Source organism: Ischnura elegans, chromosome 9 (genome assembly GCF_921293095.1).
Source record: "Ischnura elegans chromosome 9, ioIscEleg1.1, whole genome shotgun sequence".
Taxonomy (NCBI): domain Eukaryota; kingdom Metazoa; phylum Arthropoda; class Insecta; order Odonata; family Coenagrionidae; genus Ischnura; species Ischnura elegans.
Genome location: NC_060254.1, coordinates 78576843 through 78592705, shown reverse-complemented (window position 1 = coordinate 78592705; position 15863 = coordinate 78576843). Strand labels below are relative to the sequence as shown.

Genomic DNA, 15863 nt, shown 5'->3' with positions numbered 1-15863 from the left:
ATTTTTCAACCTTGTTTTTTCCCGAACAATAGAGGACTAGAAAATAATTTCAGTGTGTGAATCTGTAGTCAGATATCTCGAACGGGCACCTCCTTCTTCCTCGTCTATGACTGGTGTGATATCGCCCTTTCGCACGTGAGGTATGAGTGAAACACTTTGCACTTTCCACGTAAAAAATTTATTCAACAAGAGTCGACATGTTTCGCTGCACTGCAGCATTATCAAGACTAAGCCAAGAAATTAGCCATACCAATATAAATACACAAATTGCACACATACTGCATTAATATAATTGCATACATACACACAATTGCAATTTGTGTATATATATTGGTATGGTTAATTTCTTGGTTTAGTCTTGATAATGCTGCAGTGCAGCGAAACATGTCGACTCTAAAATTCGTGCGTAGGTTTCCGCGGCGGTGTTCTCGATGACTGTTAATTTCCGGGTTTTCCAGCCGCGTCTGTCGTTTATGGTTGACTACAGTTTCGGAAGCCATCCTGCTTCCGTCTTCAGGTCGAAGGTGAGAAGTTTTCATTTTTTGCCGTCTTATATAGCACTGGCCGATCTCCTCCTGTGCGCTGATTGGCAGAACTCTCTTCCAAACGTTGCTGAATATTAACAGGGACAACGGCTCTCCAATCAGCAGCGTTTAGAAGAGAGTTTTGACCAATCAGCGCACAGGAGGAGATCGGCCAGTGCTATATAAGACGGCAAAAAATGAAAACTTCTCACCTTCGACCTGAAGACGGAAGCAGGATGGCTTCCGAAACTGTAGTCAACCATAAACGACAGACGCGGCTGGAGAACCCGGAAATTAACAGTCATCATGTCGACTCTAGTTGAATAAATTTTTTATGTGGAAAGTGCAAAGTGTTTCACTCTTACCTCATAATGGATCTCCACAAAGTATCGGCCTCATCCACCCAAGCCCTTTCGCACGCCTATTGTGGGGGCTTGCTTAGTATTGTGTAGAGGGAGATAAGAATTTCCCAGGTTGAGTGTGAAAGGGATATAGTGCGAGCAAGCCGATCAACAAGCTTAGGGTGTCGTGTTGTGCACACGATGCTGACGGAGGCAAGTGAAGCGATATGGTTGGACACGGCAGTGTCTCTGCCCTGAGGGCCACCACGCCACCCCAACAGACGATGCCGACGTTTCCATGGCAACGCCACCCTCCTCTAACACGAGACGAGAGCGTAATAGCGTGTAGGTAGGGGTGTAGAAGCTGGACCTTCCTACCCGGAGGACTTATCGCATGCAACGGCGATTATAATAGCTGATGAGATTATAATTGAATCATCATCCGCCTCCTCGTCTCCCTACCGGCTTAACTTGCCTCAGAGTAGCTGCGCGTATAATTTGTTTTCTCACACGAGCCCACCATGCTCTCCGGCATTACAATCCTGAGGGTTAGCCTTATGAGCGGAAGACAATAATAGGGTGGTTTACTATTATTTTTTTATTGCCTAAATCGAAAGATTATTACTCCTGGAGTAGGTATTTCACACTTTTAGATTTTTAAATGACGATATCTATTTTTCGCGATTAAATGAAAAGTGAAAATTTTCAAGCGCGCGAACACGCGACGGCTAAGTATGAATTATGGGAAAACTCCGTGTGACGTCATTCTGGTTCCCGCTGCCGCAAGTGAGGTGACCTTGGGGCGAGGCTTTGAGCGCTGATACGACGCAAGATGCTAGCAGGTAGCAGAGTACCCTGCCAGCTGGTAGCGCTTGGCTTAAATATGGATCATTAATACCTTATCAAAAGAAGGAACTTACCTAGAAGAAGGACCTTAGGCAGTTTTAATAGGTGATTATTAAGGCATGTTTCCCTGAGCTCTGTGCCTTATGCATGCATTGGTAATCTCAGATGATGTAAAGGCCGCTTTACACGGTGAAAGATCATTCGAAAGATCTTTCGAAAGATCATACGAATGATCCATCATTCACCGTGTATAACGGAAATTTCCTGGAAATTTCCAGCGTGAATGATCATTCGAATGAAATTTCAGGCCTGTTGCAATTTGCTTGAATGATTTCCGTGAATGATATGAGCGCACGGCGTCCATCTTGCCATTGGCATCCACCTCGGAATTTTAGTATTTTATATAAAAACTTTGGAAGCATAGTAACCCATGAAATAGATCAAATAATTAATATGTACTTTGAGAGAACATAAATTCACAAACATCAACTGTCTAAAGTCAGTAATTTGGAAATAACATTTCGGATAGTTAATGAATAAAAACGTCGTTTCTCTCCTCGATTGCGTCTATATTTTGTTTAATTTACAATTATTAAACTATAGTTCATGATTTGAGCGCTAAAGTTTCGGGTCAGAGTCCCAATTAATCACACAATATCTGTTTATTCGGTGAACACATTCCAGCCAACACGAGCCGCTACGTTATCTTGGCTCACCTATGGGATCACAATATTGCCTATCTCTTATCATTCAAGGAACTCACCCGAAAGAAATTTCGAGCATGTCCTAATTTGCTTGAATGATTCCGTGAATGATATGAGCGCATGGCGTCCATCTTGCCATTAGCACCACCTCGGAATTTTAAGATCATATATATAAACTTTGGAAGCATATTAACTCATGCGATAGCTTAAATCATTAATATTTACCTTGAAAGAAAGTAAATTCACAAACATCATTCCTCAAAATAGATTATTTTGGAAAAAACATTCCGGATTTTTAAAGTTCAAAATCGTCGTTTTTCTCCTCGATTGCGTCTATATTTTGTTTGATTTACAATTATCAAACTGTATTTAATGATTTGAACGCTAAAGTTTGGGGTGAGACTCCCAATTAATAACAAAATATCTGTTTATTCGGTGAACACATTCCAGCCAAAACGAGCCGTGACATCACATTGGCCCACCTAGGAAGTCACAATCTCACGGGGTTGCCTATAATTCAAGGGGAAAACCCTATAAGTTAGCCCATGAATATCACAGTCCACTTTCTTCACCTGCTTCGATAGCAAGCAATGAGATGACACTGAGCCAACTTCATTGTAGAAAGTATGAGGATGCTGAAGCGCACTCTTTCGAAAATAGAACAGGTCGCTTCCTTTTTTCTCTTCCCGTTACCTTTCTTCTCTCGCGCAGAAGTGATCTTTGCTCGACTGCATTGTGAAGGCTGTGTACCCGAAGGGACCCCAAACATAAAAACTCATGTTTTACCGGCCTTCAACCTTGAGGAGCTTTTGCTTTATGCTTATTATGTTCTTTTATTATGGACCTGGACGCCGCGGCGTCAATACGGGACTGGTCTCCATAAGATAGGATTTTTCTGAACGAGTAGCCATGTGCAGATTTTCCCCAAATAATCTTTTCACTTACTTTATAATTTAATGAATCGGAAGGGAAAAGACCTCGGGCAGCCATTTGAATATTAAGTTCCCTTACGATCATGTTACAGAGCACTTTATCTTGAAGCATAATCATCTTTGCTCTGCAGCGAAAACAACCCATTATGTACTTCGTTACAGGATTACAAAACGCACGCTTTATTAAAGTGGTTTTCCGCTGTCAATACGTACCGTTCTAATTCGCCTCATTACTTAGTGCGCCATACCCCACCGAAAGTCAAAGCAATACCAAAGTATACTGAAGCGCACATGTAAACAAAGCGTGTCATCGTCTGCGAGCTCCAAAACAAATCATGTGGTGAGAAACGATCGGAAATATCGTTAGAATCGAAATACACTATCGATAGTCGCACCAGTGCGCATCGTTTCTGCGCAGAACTTTCACCGAAATCATTCACGGAAATCTTTCACCGTGTATAGCGGTACCGGCGAATGAATTTCTTGCGAATGATCATTCGAATGATCTTTCGAAAGATCTTTCGAATGATCTTTCACCGTGTAAAGCGGCCTTAAGACTCCTATCTACTCGTATAGAAACTAGGTCCCTGTGACGTCACGTGGAGTGGCATCGCATGGGCGCCAATCTGGCCTTGACAAATGAGGATAAAATTAACCATTACCATTCGTCTAAACCGGTATTTTAAAAACCAAATAATTTGAATATTATGAATACACTAATGGTGGGTAACGAATCGCAATCAATGCCTTTCGTTTTCTTTGATGAATGAAACTACCCTATTACCCGGTAGAACATGCTTCTTAGTGTAAAGAAAATATGTAGCTGCGTAATAACAGTTTGAGGTATTTAAAATATGAGATTTTTTGAAATGAAGTAAACGAAGAACAACGGAGGGATGAGGGAACATGAGCTACCTCAATGCCATCTTATTAACTGCATATGAGTTTTCAATATGCCTTACATCTGGATCGCGTTCATATTACAGAACCTATCATCTCGCAAAGACGAACGAATTACATTATTCAGTACTTACTCTATGCATGAATTAGCACCGTCGGCAGCGAATAATGTCCAACGTAATCGATAAGGAAACAGCATATTGATGATTTGACTGAATTCATAGGCATATTCTCGGATAAATAAGCTAATAAACAAAGTGGTAGTAGGAAAAGGCGAATCCCTAAAGATAGACACTATGGAGAAGATGCATTCGTGAGCACTGCATAAATATTCACAATTAGAGGAGAGGGGTGTAAAAATGAGAGTTGAATAAATGACTTAGGATCTCATATAAAATCAACTACACTTATACCTCGGATTCATCAGATAATTTTCACGAGTATAAGAAATAAACTACAAGAAATAACGGAAGAAGTGAAAGTCTCGTGGGATATTAAGGAAATTTTATTAATTTAAATCTTTCCTTTCACCACACAATCTACGTAAGGAGTCATGTTTTTTAATCATCCAGTTGTCTTTTACATTCATATAATACCCAAAGATATGGTCAGCCACTTAGGAACTAAAGGTAGGTATAAAATTAAAAAGAGCCTTTATTAACTATTAATTTGGTAATGGATTCATTTAAGGATTGTCTTTAGTTCCAAGAAGGAATATTGTCGGCATTAACGTATAATTAATTAATTAATTAATTAATAATCCAGTAGAAAAAAAATAAAACAACTTTAGCATCCTTTATTGATAAAACCAACTTTCCCATTTTATTACGAACTCATTAATTTTTCACCGAGATACATCATCCGGGCTTCCAAGAACGCGATGCAATTTTTTTTCCCAGATGATTCAATTACTTGCCAACTTCTAAATGAAACAATTTGGGAAATAGGGGAACCGGGGCAGAATGGGGTTCAAAACAATAAAAAAGCAAGCACATAATGGTTTAAGAAAATCACTTCACATTTTTACTAGACCTTTTGAAATGTATTGAACACTAAAAATACAATATTATAGTGGAAAAAATCTCAATTATGTATTTTTTCTCAAAATAAAAAAAAGTTTTATCATTTGCCCCGTTCTGCCCCAGGTATGGTGCTGAATGGGTTAGTGTGAGACTGAATAACTAAAAGAAATTAAATATGCGAATCAAAAGAAAGACTCATATGGTGTGTTCTTGTCTTTTAATTTGAATGAATTTTTAGATGCAGTACAGTTTTACTTAGTCTTTTTTGAAGACTTATTTCAACATTCACTCACAAGTACAGGATTATCTACTTCGCTATCCACTTTTGCACACGAGTTGTGAGCCAATTTCTAACAAATGGAACAAGCGACCCAGCTTCAACTTATTTTTAATGAAAATCGCCACAGTATAAACATGGAGATGTCTATTTATACCATCACTCTTTTTTCTGTCATCCCAGTTTCGCCCCAAGAACAGGTTTTCGCTAATCTACGAACTGATGCCCGAAAATAACGTTTATTCAGAAGTTAATTTATACGAAACTAACGATAATTTGACGTACTTCAAACACATTTTAAGAGTTACTGTAATTTAAACACATGAGTATGACTTACCATCGATGGAAAATCTTCCGAAGTCAGAAAACAACGGCTAAACTTCACAAAACTCTCAGTTCACATGTCAACACTGAATCAACAAAACTACTATGGCTGCAGAGGATGAGCAATAATAGGTTAATATACTTCGAACACTCTCTCATAGTTGGCAGCACCTCCTAGTCGCAAAAAAAACCCAAACCCCATTCTGCCCCGTGTTCTCCTATTCCCTTTTTTACTTTTTTTCATATTAATGATAGCTTTTTTTATAGGAAAATGGGTTAATGTCAGTAAACAGATACAACATTGCTCGTTCACCAAATGCTTTGCTACTGGCCATTACCAGTGAAATTCAGTAAAAGCCGAGGAATTTATGGTAAAAACGATGTTCATCGCCACAAAAAATTCGATACCTCCAATGCATAAGCGCTCAAAAATCGCCCACCGAATAGAATTCGCTCATCTAGATAGCCCTTATAGTACTAGATGAGCGGATTTGATTCGGTGGACGATTGTTGAGCGTTTATGCAGTGGAGGTATCGAATTACAATAGTCTTTAAAATTTAGGCGCAATTCACAAGCAATGCAGGTTACTCTATGGTAGATTTTTACTCTGGTTGGTAAAATTTTACCATTCTTCATTTCAAAAACTTGGACAAAATTTCTATTCAAAGTGATGTAGTTGGGATACTCGAAGCAATCAATTACAAAAATTTTCTGCTCATATACTGTTGACTCAAATTTTTGAGCGGCTTCAGGGTAAAATAGGCATGCCGATTACAAAAATATGTTCAGTTTTCTACTATCACGTCACTTTTTTCTCTAAAACTAATGTGATTGTGATCCAGTGGCACCCTCTCCATAGGGCCTGAGGGGGCCCGAGCCCCCTCAAAAATTCGTTATGGGAGTGAGGAAAAATGTGTCAGGCTAGTCTATTTTCCCCGGTGTGCCCAGATACCGAGATTCGAGTTATCAGGGTTCTAATGTTGATCATATGACTCTTCGAAAATGCTTTAAAAAAACTTAAAACTCATTACTCCTAAAAGTTTCCGAGGCAAGATCCCCGGTTTGGGCCCCCCCCCCAATATTTGTTGTAAGTCGGCATCCCTGTTGTGATCACCCTATGCTAGATTGAGCGTACACATTTTAATATCAGAGACTTCATTGCTATCCAATAGACAGCCATTAATCTTCCCTGACTACCTTTCAATGATTCACCCATTTTCCGTTGAATAATGCTGAAAATTAAATTCACCGTAGATTATTTGCAGGCATTACAAAATGTACAAGATAAAAAAATGGAGGACAGGAGTATAATATATTCTGACGTAGGTTGAGAGTATATATCTTTATTTTTACTTTAGAAAATTTCTATTTGGTACACCTATGCTTTGACGAGAGTACAAAGATCACCAATTTTGTTACTTTTTAGCAGTAAAACTGTATTTGCACAAAAAGGGAAACAGATGCATGGTATGGTATGGTATTTGGAGGAGGCGACCGATAGCTGAGGTCATTTGCGCCATCAGGTTAGGGTATGGAAGGAAGGGTGGAGAGAAACCCGGCGACGGCATTAGCCTGCTCTTAACGAAAAGCGCCAAAGGGACCACGGCTTAACGTCCCATCCGACGGACGGAGTGTTACGCTTGAAATGTTGTATGGCAATTAGAGGCATTATTCTCTTTTATCTCTTTCCGGTGACTCTAGAATCCGCGACCTCTTCTTTGGCAGGCTAAGAATTTACCCTGAATTTCATTTAAGTCGTAAAGGAGGTCAACAATAAATGGCCATTTATATTCAAACTCTATTCACTGATTAGCAAGCTTGAACTTGGCGTTGAACACGAACATAGTTTTCTTTTCTTCCGCCGTTTCTGGTAGGTGTCTCTGTCTCACGCCCGATATCCGATGGTACCAGCTTGATACGCTGCAAATCAATCGGTAACACTGGCACCCTTTGATCGATGAACTGCCCAGGAGGATGTTAGGAGGTGGATCAGGGAAAGAAAGGGACGCGCGATAGGTGGATGCTGCTACGATAGAGGGCGTGGGAATGCTTATGGGAGGAAGGAGAGATGATGGAAGGACGGACACTGACCGTTAGGCCGGCCCATATTTTTCAGAATTGCGAAAAGTTATTTTTCCTGGTCTCAAAATGATCCAAATGGTGTTCATATTCACGTGTTAAAATTTGGTTACTTAAAAATAACGGCAACCCGTGCCCCAAGGGCCCTAAGTACTTAGGACCCTCAATTGAGTTTTTTGGGGCCGAAAAAGCACTATTTCTATGTAAAACGTAAAAGTAGAGTCCTCAAGGACCGATTTTCTGTTTGTTTTAACCTATCTCTAAGCGTTTAGTAGATATCGCCCGTCGTAATGCAATCTCCCCCCTAGGGCGCCACCCCGCACCGCGGCATCGCTGAGGTATGTCCCGCACCACTTACTAGAGACTTCCCCTCAACCCCCTCCCCTCCCTCGGCAAAGACTTTGCTCCTGATGTCAAGATCTAGCCTCTGAAGAAATGTGCTTACGTTAGAAAGAATTTAATTGCCATAACAATACTTCCAATCCAAGAGATCAATTTATTTTCACTCTGTCCATGAATTTCGGTACATTAACCAAAATAAAATAGATTTTCATTGTATTTCTAATTTTTCACTGACATCCTACATTTGGCAATGAAAGTGCCTTTCCGCACGTAAGGATTGTATTGCGATGAAAAGTCACTCTTAGTCAAAAATTTTGAAAGCTCTCTTCCTTCAACGTGACTGCCCAAAAATCTTGAATTAGTTTCACTCCTCTCGCTGCACAATCATTTCCCACTTGATGACCCCGAATAATTTGCAAATCGTTCTTGTATGTTCATCCCATTCTCGTATGTTCACATCAAAGAATGCAATGCATATTTACAATACATGAAATAGCTTTCTCGAATTAGTGGTGACAAAATTTAGTATAGATACCTTAGTCATGTCTTTACGTTTATATAATGCCTTCTTCGGTGGATCATATTTTCCTACACAAGACCACATACGGCGTATCACGTTTTTTTTCACACCTAGAAATGGATCCGTCAAAGAAGGACAGGCCTACCAACTCCTCATTCATGTACCACAAGTAGTTTGAAAACCTCTTTTGTGCTGCTTTCGCTATGTTTAGGTTAACACTTTCGTAATTAACAAGTCTTTGTAGGAACTACGGGTCACTGATGGGAGCTAATGATACAAAAGAAGCGGAGAACCACATCTTTTCATTTCTTCTTGAATATATTGAAATCTATTCCACCAATAATTGCATTTTGTTCTCCTCTTTATTTGCGTAAGAACTTTATTTCTTCAGCCCAAGCACATTTATCCGAGAGATTAACTGCACTTTCCTCCTCGCGCGTCAAAAATTCAATGGTACCGCTCCTTGTAATGTCAAGCAAATCATCAAGATCTTAATCAAGTCTTACAAATTTCGAACCCATTAGGAGATAGAGAAAACACATAGTACTTCTCTCACTGTCGGTAAATTTGTGCCGAGTATTTCTTCACTTTCTGTTCCAACCAGTTCAATGCCTGGATTTAGTCTTGATTACATGCCTTTCCTTGTTGGTCTATTCTTTAAATGAACGTCACGTTCATGATAAAGTATTTATTTCACCACTTTTCTCCTTACATCCTAAAAAACTTAGCTCTTCCTATCCTTTGCACACTATACACAAGAACTATCTCTATCTATCCACAGTGATCTACATCCGTGAACTTACTACCTCCTTTCCTCTCCTTGAATATTTCTATCTACTCTTGGAGCCCTGGAAGCCCTGCTCAATCCCTTCATTCATTTATTATTCATAGACACATTTCTATCACATGCTTATAATATTTTGTACATAAAAAGCACTTTGGAACAAAGCCTGCTAGAATGGTTCGCGGCCGTTTGGCGGCAAAAAATCAAGGTTTAAGAGGTCGGTACCCAATACATAGGACGGCGTTGAAGGGTTAAAATTGACATTATACCTAGGCTTTAACAACATTAATCATGACACAAGAGGAACAACCTATTCAATACTGTACCACTAGCATGTAAATCTTGTCATCAGGAGCAAAGTCTTTGCCGAGGGAGGGGAGGGGGTTGAGGGGAAGTCTCTAGTAAGTGGTGCGCGACATACCTCAGCGATGCCGCGGTGCGGGGTGGCGCCCTAGGGGGGAGATTGCATTACGACGGGCGAATTCTCCTAAACGCTTAGAGATAGGTTAAAACAAACAGAAAATCGGTCCCTAAGGACTCTACTTTTACGTTTTACATAGAAATAGTGCTTTTTCGGCCCCAAAAAACTCAATTGAGGGTCCTAAGTACTTAGGGCCCTTGGGGCACAAGTTGCCGTTATTTTAAAGTAACCAAAATTTAACACGTGAATATGAACACCATTTGCATCATTTTGAGACCAGGAAAACATAACTTTTCGCAATTCTGAAAAATAAGGGCCGGCCTACTGACCGTTTGGTGGGATAAGAGGATTAGGGAGGATGGCTGTGTGGAGTGCGGCAGAGGAGAGGCGGATTGGATGATGGGATGAAGAGAGAGGCAGTGGAGGAGAAGAAGGGAGAATCGGAGATCGGAGATATTATTGGGTCCATAGGCAGACAGCGCGAGAAATAGAGAGAGCGATAAAGGGACTGGGAAAGTTCAATATAATTACACGAAATCTAGCGGTTAAAAAAGGTAATGAAATGCAAAAGAAAACTTTAAATCCCAAATAAATTAATACTCTAGGGCCTAGGTTTCGACGTGGCGCGTCGTCACCTAGTGATCATTGTCACTAGGTGATGACGTGCCACCAGATGATGATGTCTAGTGACCGATCGTATCTAATTGATGACATGTCACGCGTGTGGCTGGGGGTGTAAGGACACCAGCCTTCTACACATAAAAAGCAAATGCTCAAGCAATTTACAAATAACGCTTTATTTACGCTTCTTTCTTTACACTTTTATTACGAATCGCGAACCTTTCCTTTGTAGCTATCCTTTTATTAAGTACGGACGTCGTGAGACTAAGAGAAGGGATTGATCGTCAATATATTTAAGGTAAAGTAGGGTCTTTTGAGGGTAATCTTTAAAAAAATTTTATTCAATCACGCAAAGCAAAAGATGTGTGTAAGGAAGCATAAACCTAGCCCTAAAAGACATGCCGACACATTCCGGTAGCATTTTTGTTAAAAGGGAAAGCATTGAGGATTAGAAAAATAGGAGAGATCAAAAAGAGATTCGGTGCTGGGCATTTAAAATGATGATCCTAGTCAGAGGCAAAAATTGAAAGAAGCGATTCACTCGAACATGGAATAATGGGTATAAAATAAACTTACGTCCTTGGTGTCAATGATAGTAAGAAAATTGGCAAGGAGGGAAATAGATTTGAGCTTAGAAAGGAAGCAACGGGAGGCTATGACGTAAGATGGAAGAGACTCAACGAAAAATGGAGATAGGCATATACGAATATATATTTAAACGTTCCATTGGAAAGTTTCGTCAGGATACGTTTAGAAGGATTAGGTTTTTTTCTTTATGAGTCGTAAGAATGATATTGGTAAATGGCAAAGATATGTGAGATGGTGAAAGAAGGTTATGTTCGTGTGGCTTAGACCCTAAAAGGGACCTTATGTTTTCCGCAGGGCTTTCAATTCGCTCTTGAAATCAGAATTCAGGTCAGACAGTTAAGGTGATGTAGACCGTTAGCTAAATTTATAAATAAAAAAATGAAATTACATTTTTTAGATTTTTAATCGGGTATCATTAGAAATTGATACAAAGTGGGCCTTTATTGACCATTATGAATTCAGTTGCTAACATTGATTTGAGTTCCTTTTCCTTTGCGCTTCGGTTTATTACTGGCAGCAGCGCCCCATGGAGCTGGTGCGCGTTGATATGTTTCTCTATAACCTGCGCTCCGGGCACCGCGTTGATTAGTTTCGTCATCAGTGTTGCCTGCACCATTCGCTGTGTCTGCTTCATCATCTTCATCCACCCCTCTTGCCTCTTCGATAATACCTTCTGCTATCCCTGAAGAAAAGATAGAGAATGTTTTACATCAAGCATTGATAAGGTGTGGGAATTACATTTATATTTATATATACCATTTAATATTAATACCACAAGATCCCTTTTAGTACGGGTGGACGATAATAATTTAATTATTCCATATCGGTGATACAGAAAATCTTACCTTCAAACGCTTCATGGTGAGCAGGTGTAATAATGGTTGGATCTTTGACGGGAGCGGCGTCGGTCAGTCCTCGCTCTGTTTAGAGAGGATAATATTGATTTAGATTTGTTGCGAAATTCGACAATAAATCATGAAACACATCTAAGTTTCCAATTTGAAAAATAAATTTTTGAATAATCCAAAACTGGTTTTTGCATGTGCAGTTGACAGATTTTAAAATTTTAACCAATTTTTTAAGGTGATTTCTTATCAAAAGGACGAGGAATCAGATGAAGGAACATTCCTCAGTTAAATGTTGGTATATAGCAACTCACCCAATGGGAAGAAGTTGATGCCGATGGCCAAGATTCCAACGAGTAGGAAGACTTTTGCGTTGACCACCATCTTGTCTGCAACACGGAATACACTTTCCCTTGATCTCGAAGATAGAAAGCGAGGAGCTCTGTGAAAGCTCTCGGCTTATATGCGATGAGGATCACCGTAGACCCATACCGCCCACGCTGATGACTTTTTGCCCTCAATGTGATCACGTGATTTCGGTGAATCATCGGCGTGATATTCATTTTTTCATTCAACGGCAGCAAAATAACTAGCGGAAATGAGCGTCATGATCAGCACGGCAATGAATCACCTAAATCACGTGATCAAATTGAGGACAAAAAATCATCAGCGTGGGCCGTATAGGTCTACGGTGATCCCCATCGCATATAAGCCGAGAGTTTCCCCAGTGCTCCTCGCCTACGATCTACGAGATCAAGTGAAAGTGTATTCCGTGTTGCAGACAAGATGGTGGTCAACGCAAAAGTCTTCCTCCTTGTTGGGATCTTGGCCATCGGCATCAACTTTTTCCCATTGGGTGAGTTGGTATATTCCAACATTTAACTGAGGAATGTTCCTTCATCTGATTCCTCGTCCTTTTGATAAGAAATCACCTAAAAAATTAGTTAAAATTTTAAAATCTGTCAACTGCACATGCAACAACCAGTTTTGGATTATTCAAAAATTTATTTTTCAAATTGGAAACTTAGATGTGTTTCTTGATTTATTGTCGAATTTCGCAACAAATCTAAATCAATGTTATCCTCTCTAAACAGAACGAGGACTGACCGACGCCGCTCCCGTGAAAGATCCAGAGATAATTACACCTGATCACCATAAAGCTTTTGAAGGTAAGATTTTCTGTACCACCGATATGGAATAATTAAATTATTATCGTCCACCCGTACTAAAAGGGATCTTGTGGTATTAATATTAAATGGTATATATAAATATAAATGTAATTCCCACACCTTATCAATGCTTGATGTAAAACATTCTCGATCTTTTCTTCAGGTATAGCAGAAGGTATTATCGAAGAGGCAAGAGGGGTGGATGAAGATGATGAAGCAGACACAGCGAATGGTGCAGGCAACACTGATGACGAATATAATCAACGCGGTGCCCGGAGCGCAGGTGATAGAGAAACATATCAACGCGCACCAGCTCCATGGGGCGCTGCTGCCACAAATAAACAGAAGCGCAAAGGAAAGGGAACTCAAATCAATGTTAGCAACTGAATTCATAATGGTCCATAAAGGCCCACTTTGTATCAATTTCTAATGATACCCGATTAAAAATCTAAAAAATGTAATTTCATTTTTTTATTTATAAATTTAGCTAACGGTCTACATCACCTTAAATGTCTGACCTGAAATCTGATTTCAAGAGCGAATTGAATGCCCTGCGGAAAACATAAGGTCCCTTTGAGGGTCTAAGCCAGACGAACATTACCTTCTTCACCATCTCACATATGTTTGCCATTTACCGATATCATTTTTACGACTTCAAAAGAAAAAAAAACCTAATCCCTGTTGACGTATCCTGACGAAACTTTCCAATGGAACGTATTAATATATTCATATATGCCTATCTCTATTTTTCGTTGAGTCTCTTAAATCATACGTAATAGCCTCCCGTTACTTCCTTTCTAAGCACAAATCTATTTCCTTCCATCCCAATATCTTACCATTATTGACACCATGGAAGTGAGTAAATTTTACCCCATTAAAAAAAAAAAACTTTCTGATCGTGAAGTATAAGAATAAATAGGTTTAAGAATATTTAAGCAGTCAAAGAAAGATTAATTTAAGCAATAAAAATGGATTTGCAACGTTTAATGAATTTTTGTTTTATTGCAGTAACCTGGATGAATTGGATGAAGTGACAATTTTGTTAAGAAAGCTGATGACGTAGCATTTTAGGAAGTACGGCTTATGGAGGCTTACAAAAAGCTTATGAATATAATATATATAATATTTTCCATCTAAAGTAAAGTAGGGTCTTTTCATGGTATTACATAATTTAGCGGTACGGACCGGAGCCGGCCCTACGCATCATATTAAAACATCGCGGCTGGGTGGGTTACGTCTAAGCGCACACTCACAATTTTAGCATTTGTTTTTGTTTAAGGAGTTCTATACTAGATTTATGTAAACGGTTTATTATTTGTGTTTATTGTAGTATATTTTTTTATGCATGTGAAATTGTGTGAGAGTGGATTTCCTGGAGAGGCGACTCAGTGGTTCTCTCCCGGAATGCGTTTGAAAACCCGCCTTTCGGCCGGGGAAAAAGAGGGCGTTCTGGTGCACCAGAGGTGATTGTAGGTAGTGCAGAGTTTATAAAAGGGAGAGACGAGAAGGATAGCTCTCTCTCTCCTCCGTTCTGACACGAGATAAGTCAAATAGTGGTGTTCAGTGACAAGCAGCAGCAGCCAAGCTACGGCACGTGGTGGAGGCAGATACGAGGACTGCTCTTCAGGGATGGCGAGAACATCGGATAAAGGAAGTAAGCTTGGAAATTACCGAAGCCCAAATATATCCTTTTTGTGTCCAGATTGTTCCCCCCTTTGAAAGTCCCAAGTGTGCTCCCCACAATAAGGCCCTAGTGAATTTACTGTTAGCTGGTCTTAGTCACGGCCTTGCAAGACTTAAGTGCGGCACGTGGTGAAGTTTGAGCATAATATCTGAATGTTAGTGTCACTTGGCGGATCATTGAGCCCGACTTCAAGACGGGTGGCCACGTGACCAGACTAACGCCCAATTTATACTTGCTTTGCACGGAAAGTTTTTTTTTGTGTAAGTTTGATGTCACTATCTTTTACGTATGACTTACCATCGATGGAAAATCTTCCGAAGTCAGAAAACAACGGCTAAACTTCACAAAACTCTCAGTTCACATGTCCACACTGAATCAACAAAACTACTATGGCTGCAGAGGATGAGCAATAATAGGTTAATATACTTCGAACACTCTCTCATAGTTGGCAGCACCTCCTAGTCGCAAAAAAAACCCAAACCCCATTCTGCCCCGTGTTCTCCTATTCCCTTTTTTACTTTTTTTCATATTAATGATAGCTTTTTTTTATAGGAAAATGGGTTAATGTCAGTAAACAGATACAACATTGCTCGTTCACCAAATGCTTTGCTACTGGCCATTACCAGTGAAATTACGTAAAAGCCGAGGAATTTATGGTAAAAACGATGTTCATCGCCACAAAAAATTCGATACCTCCACTGCATAAACGTTCAAAAATCGCCCACCGAATAGAATTCGCTCATCTAGATAGCCCTTATAGTACTAGATGAGCGGATTTGATTCGGTGGGCGATTGTTGAGCGTTTATGCAGTGGAGGTATCGAATTACAATAGTCTTTAAAATTTAGGCGCAATTCACAAGCAATGCAGGTTACTCTATGGTAGATTTTTACTCTGGTTGGTAAAATTTTACCATTCTTCATTTCAAAAACTTGTACAA

General features: G+C 39.7%; 3 protein-coding genes across 3 annotated transcripts in view; 1 reads left to right on the top strand and 2 right to left on the bottom strand.

The window, feature by feature from the left end:
• Positions 1-15863, bottom strand: part of LOC124164884 — an 889966-nt gene that overhangs the window by 397304 nt on the left and 476799 nt on the right. The window lies entirely within an intron of this gene.
• LOC124164888 lies at positions 11611-12517 on the bottom strand. Its single transcript, XM_046542113.1, has 3 exons — positions 12386-12517; positions 12072-12146; positions 11611-11908 (listed from the first exon to the last, which is right to left on the bottom strand). Exons 1-3 carry the CDS (start codon positions 12453-12455, stop codon positions 11685-11687), a joined length of 369 nt encoding a protein of 122 aa, XP_046398069.1. The 5' UTR covers positions 12456-12517; the 3' UTR covers positions 11611-11684.
• LOC124164890 lies at positions 12796-13701 on the top strand. Its single transcript, XM_046542114.1, has 3 exons — positions 12796-12927; positions 13166-13240; positions 13404-13701. Exons 1-3 carry the CDS (start codon positions 12858-12860, stop codon positions 13625-13627), a joined length of 369 nt encoding a protein of 122 aa, XP_046398070.1. The 5' UTR covers positions 12796-12857; the 3' UTR covers positions 13628-13701.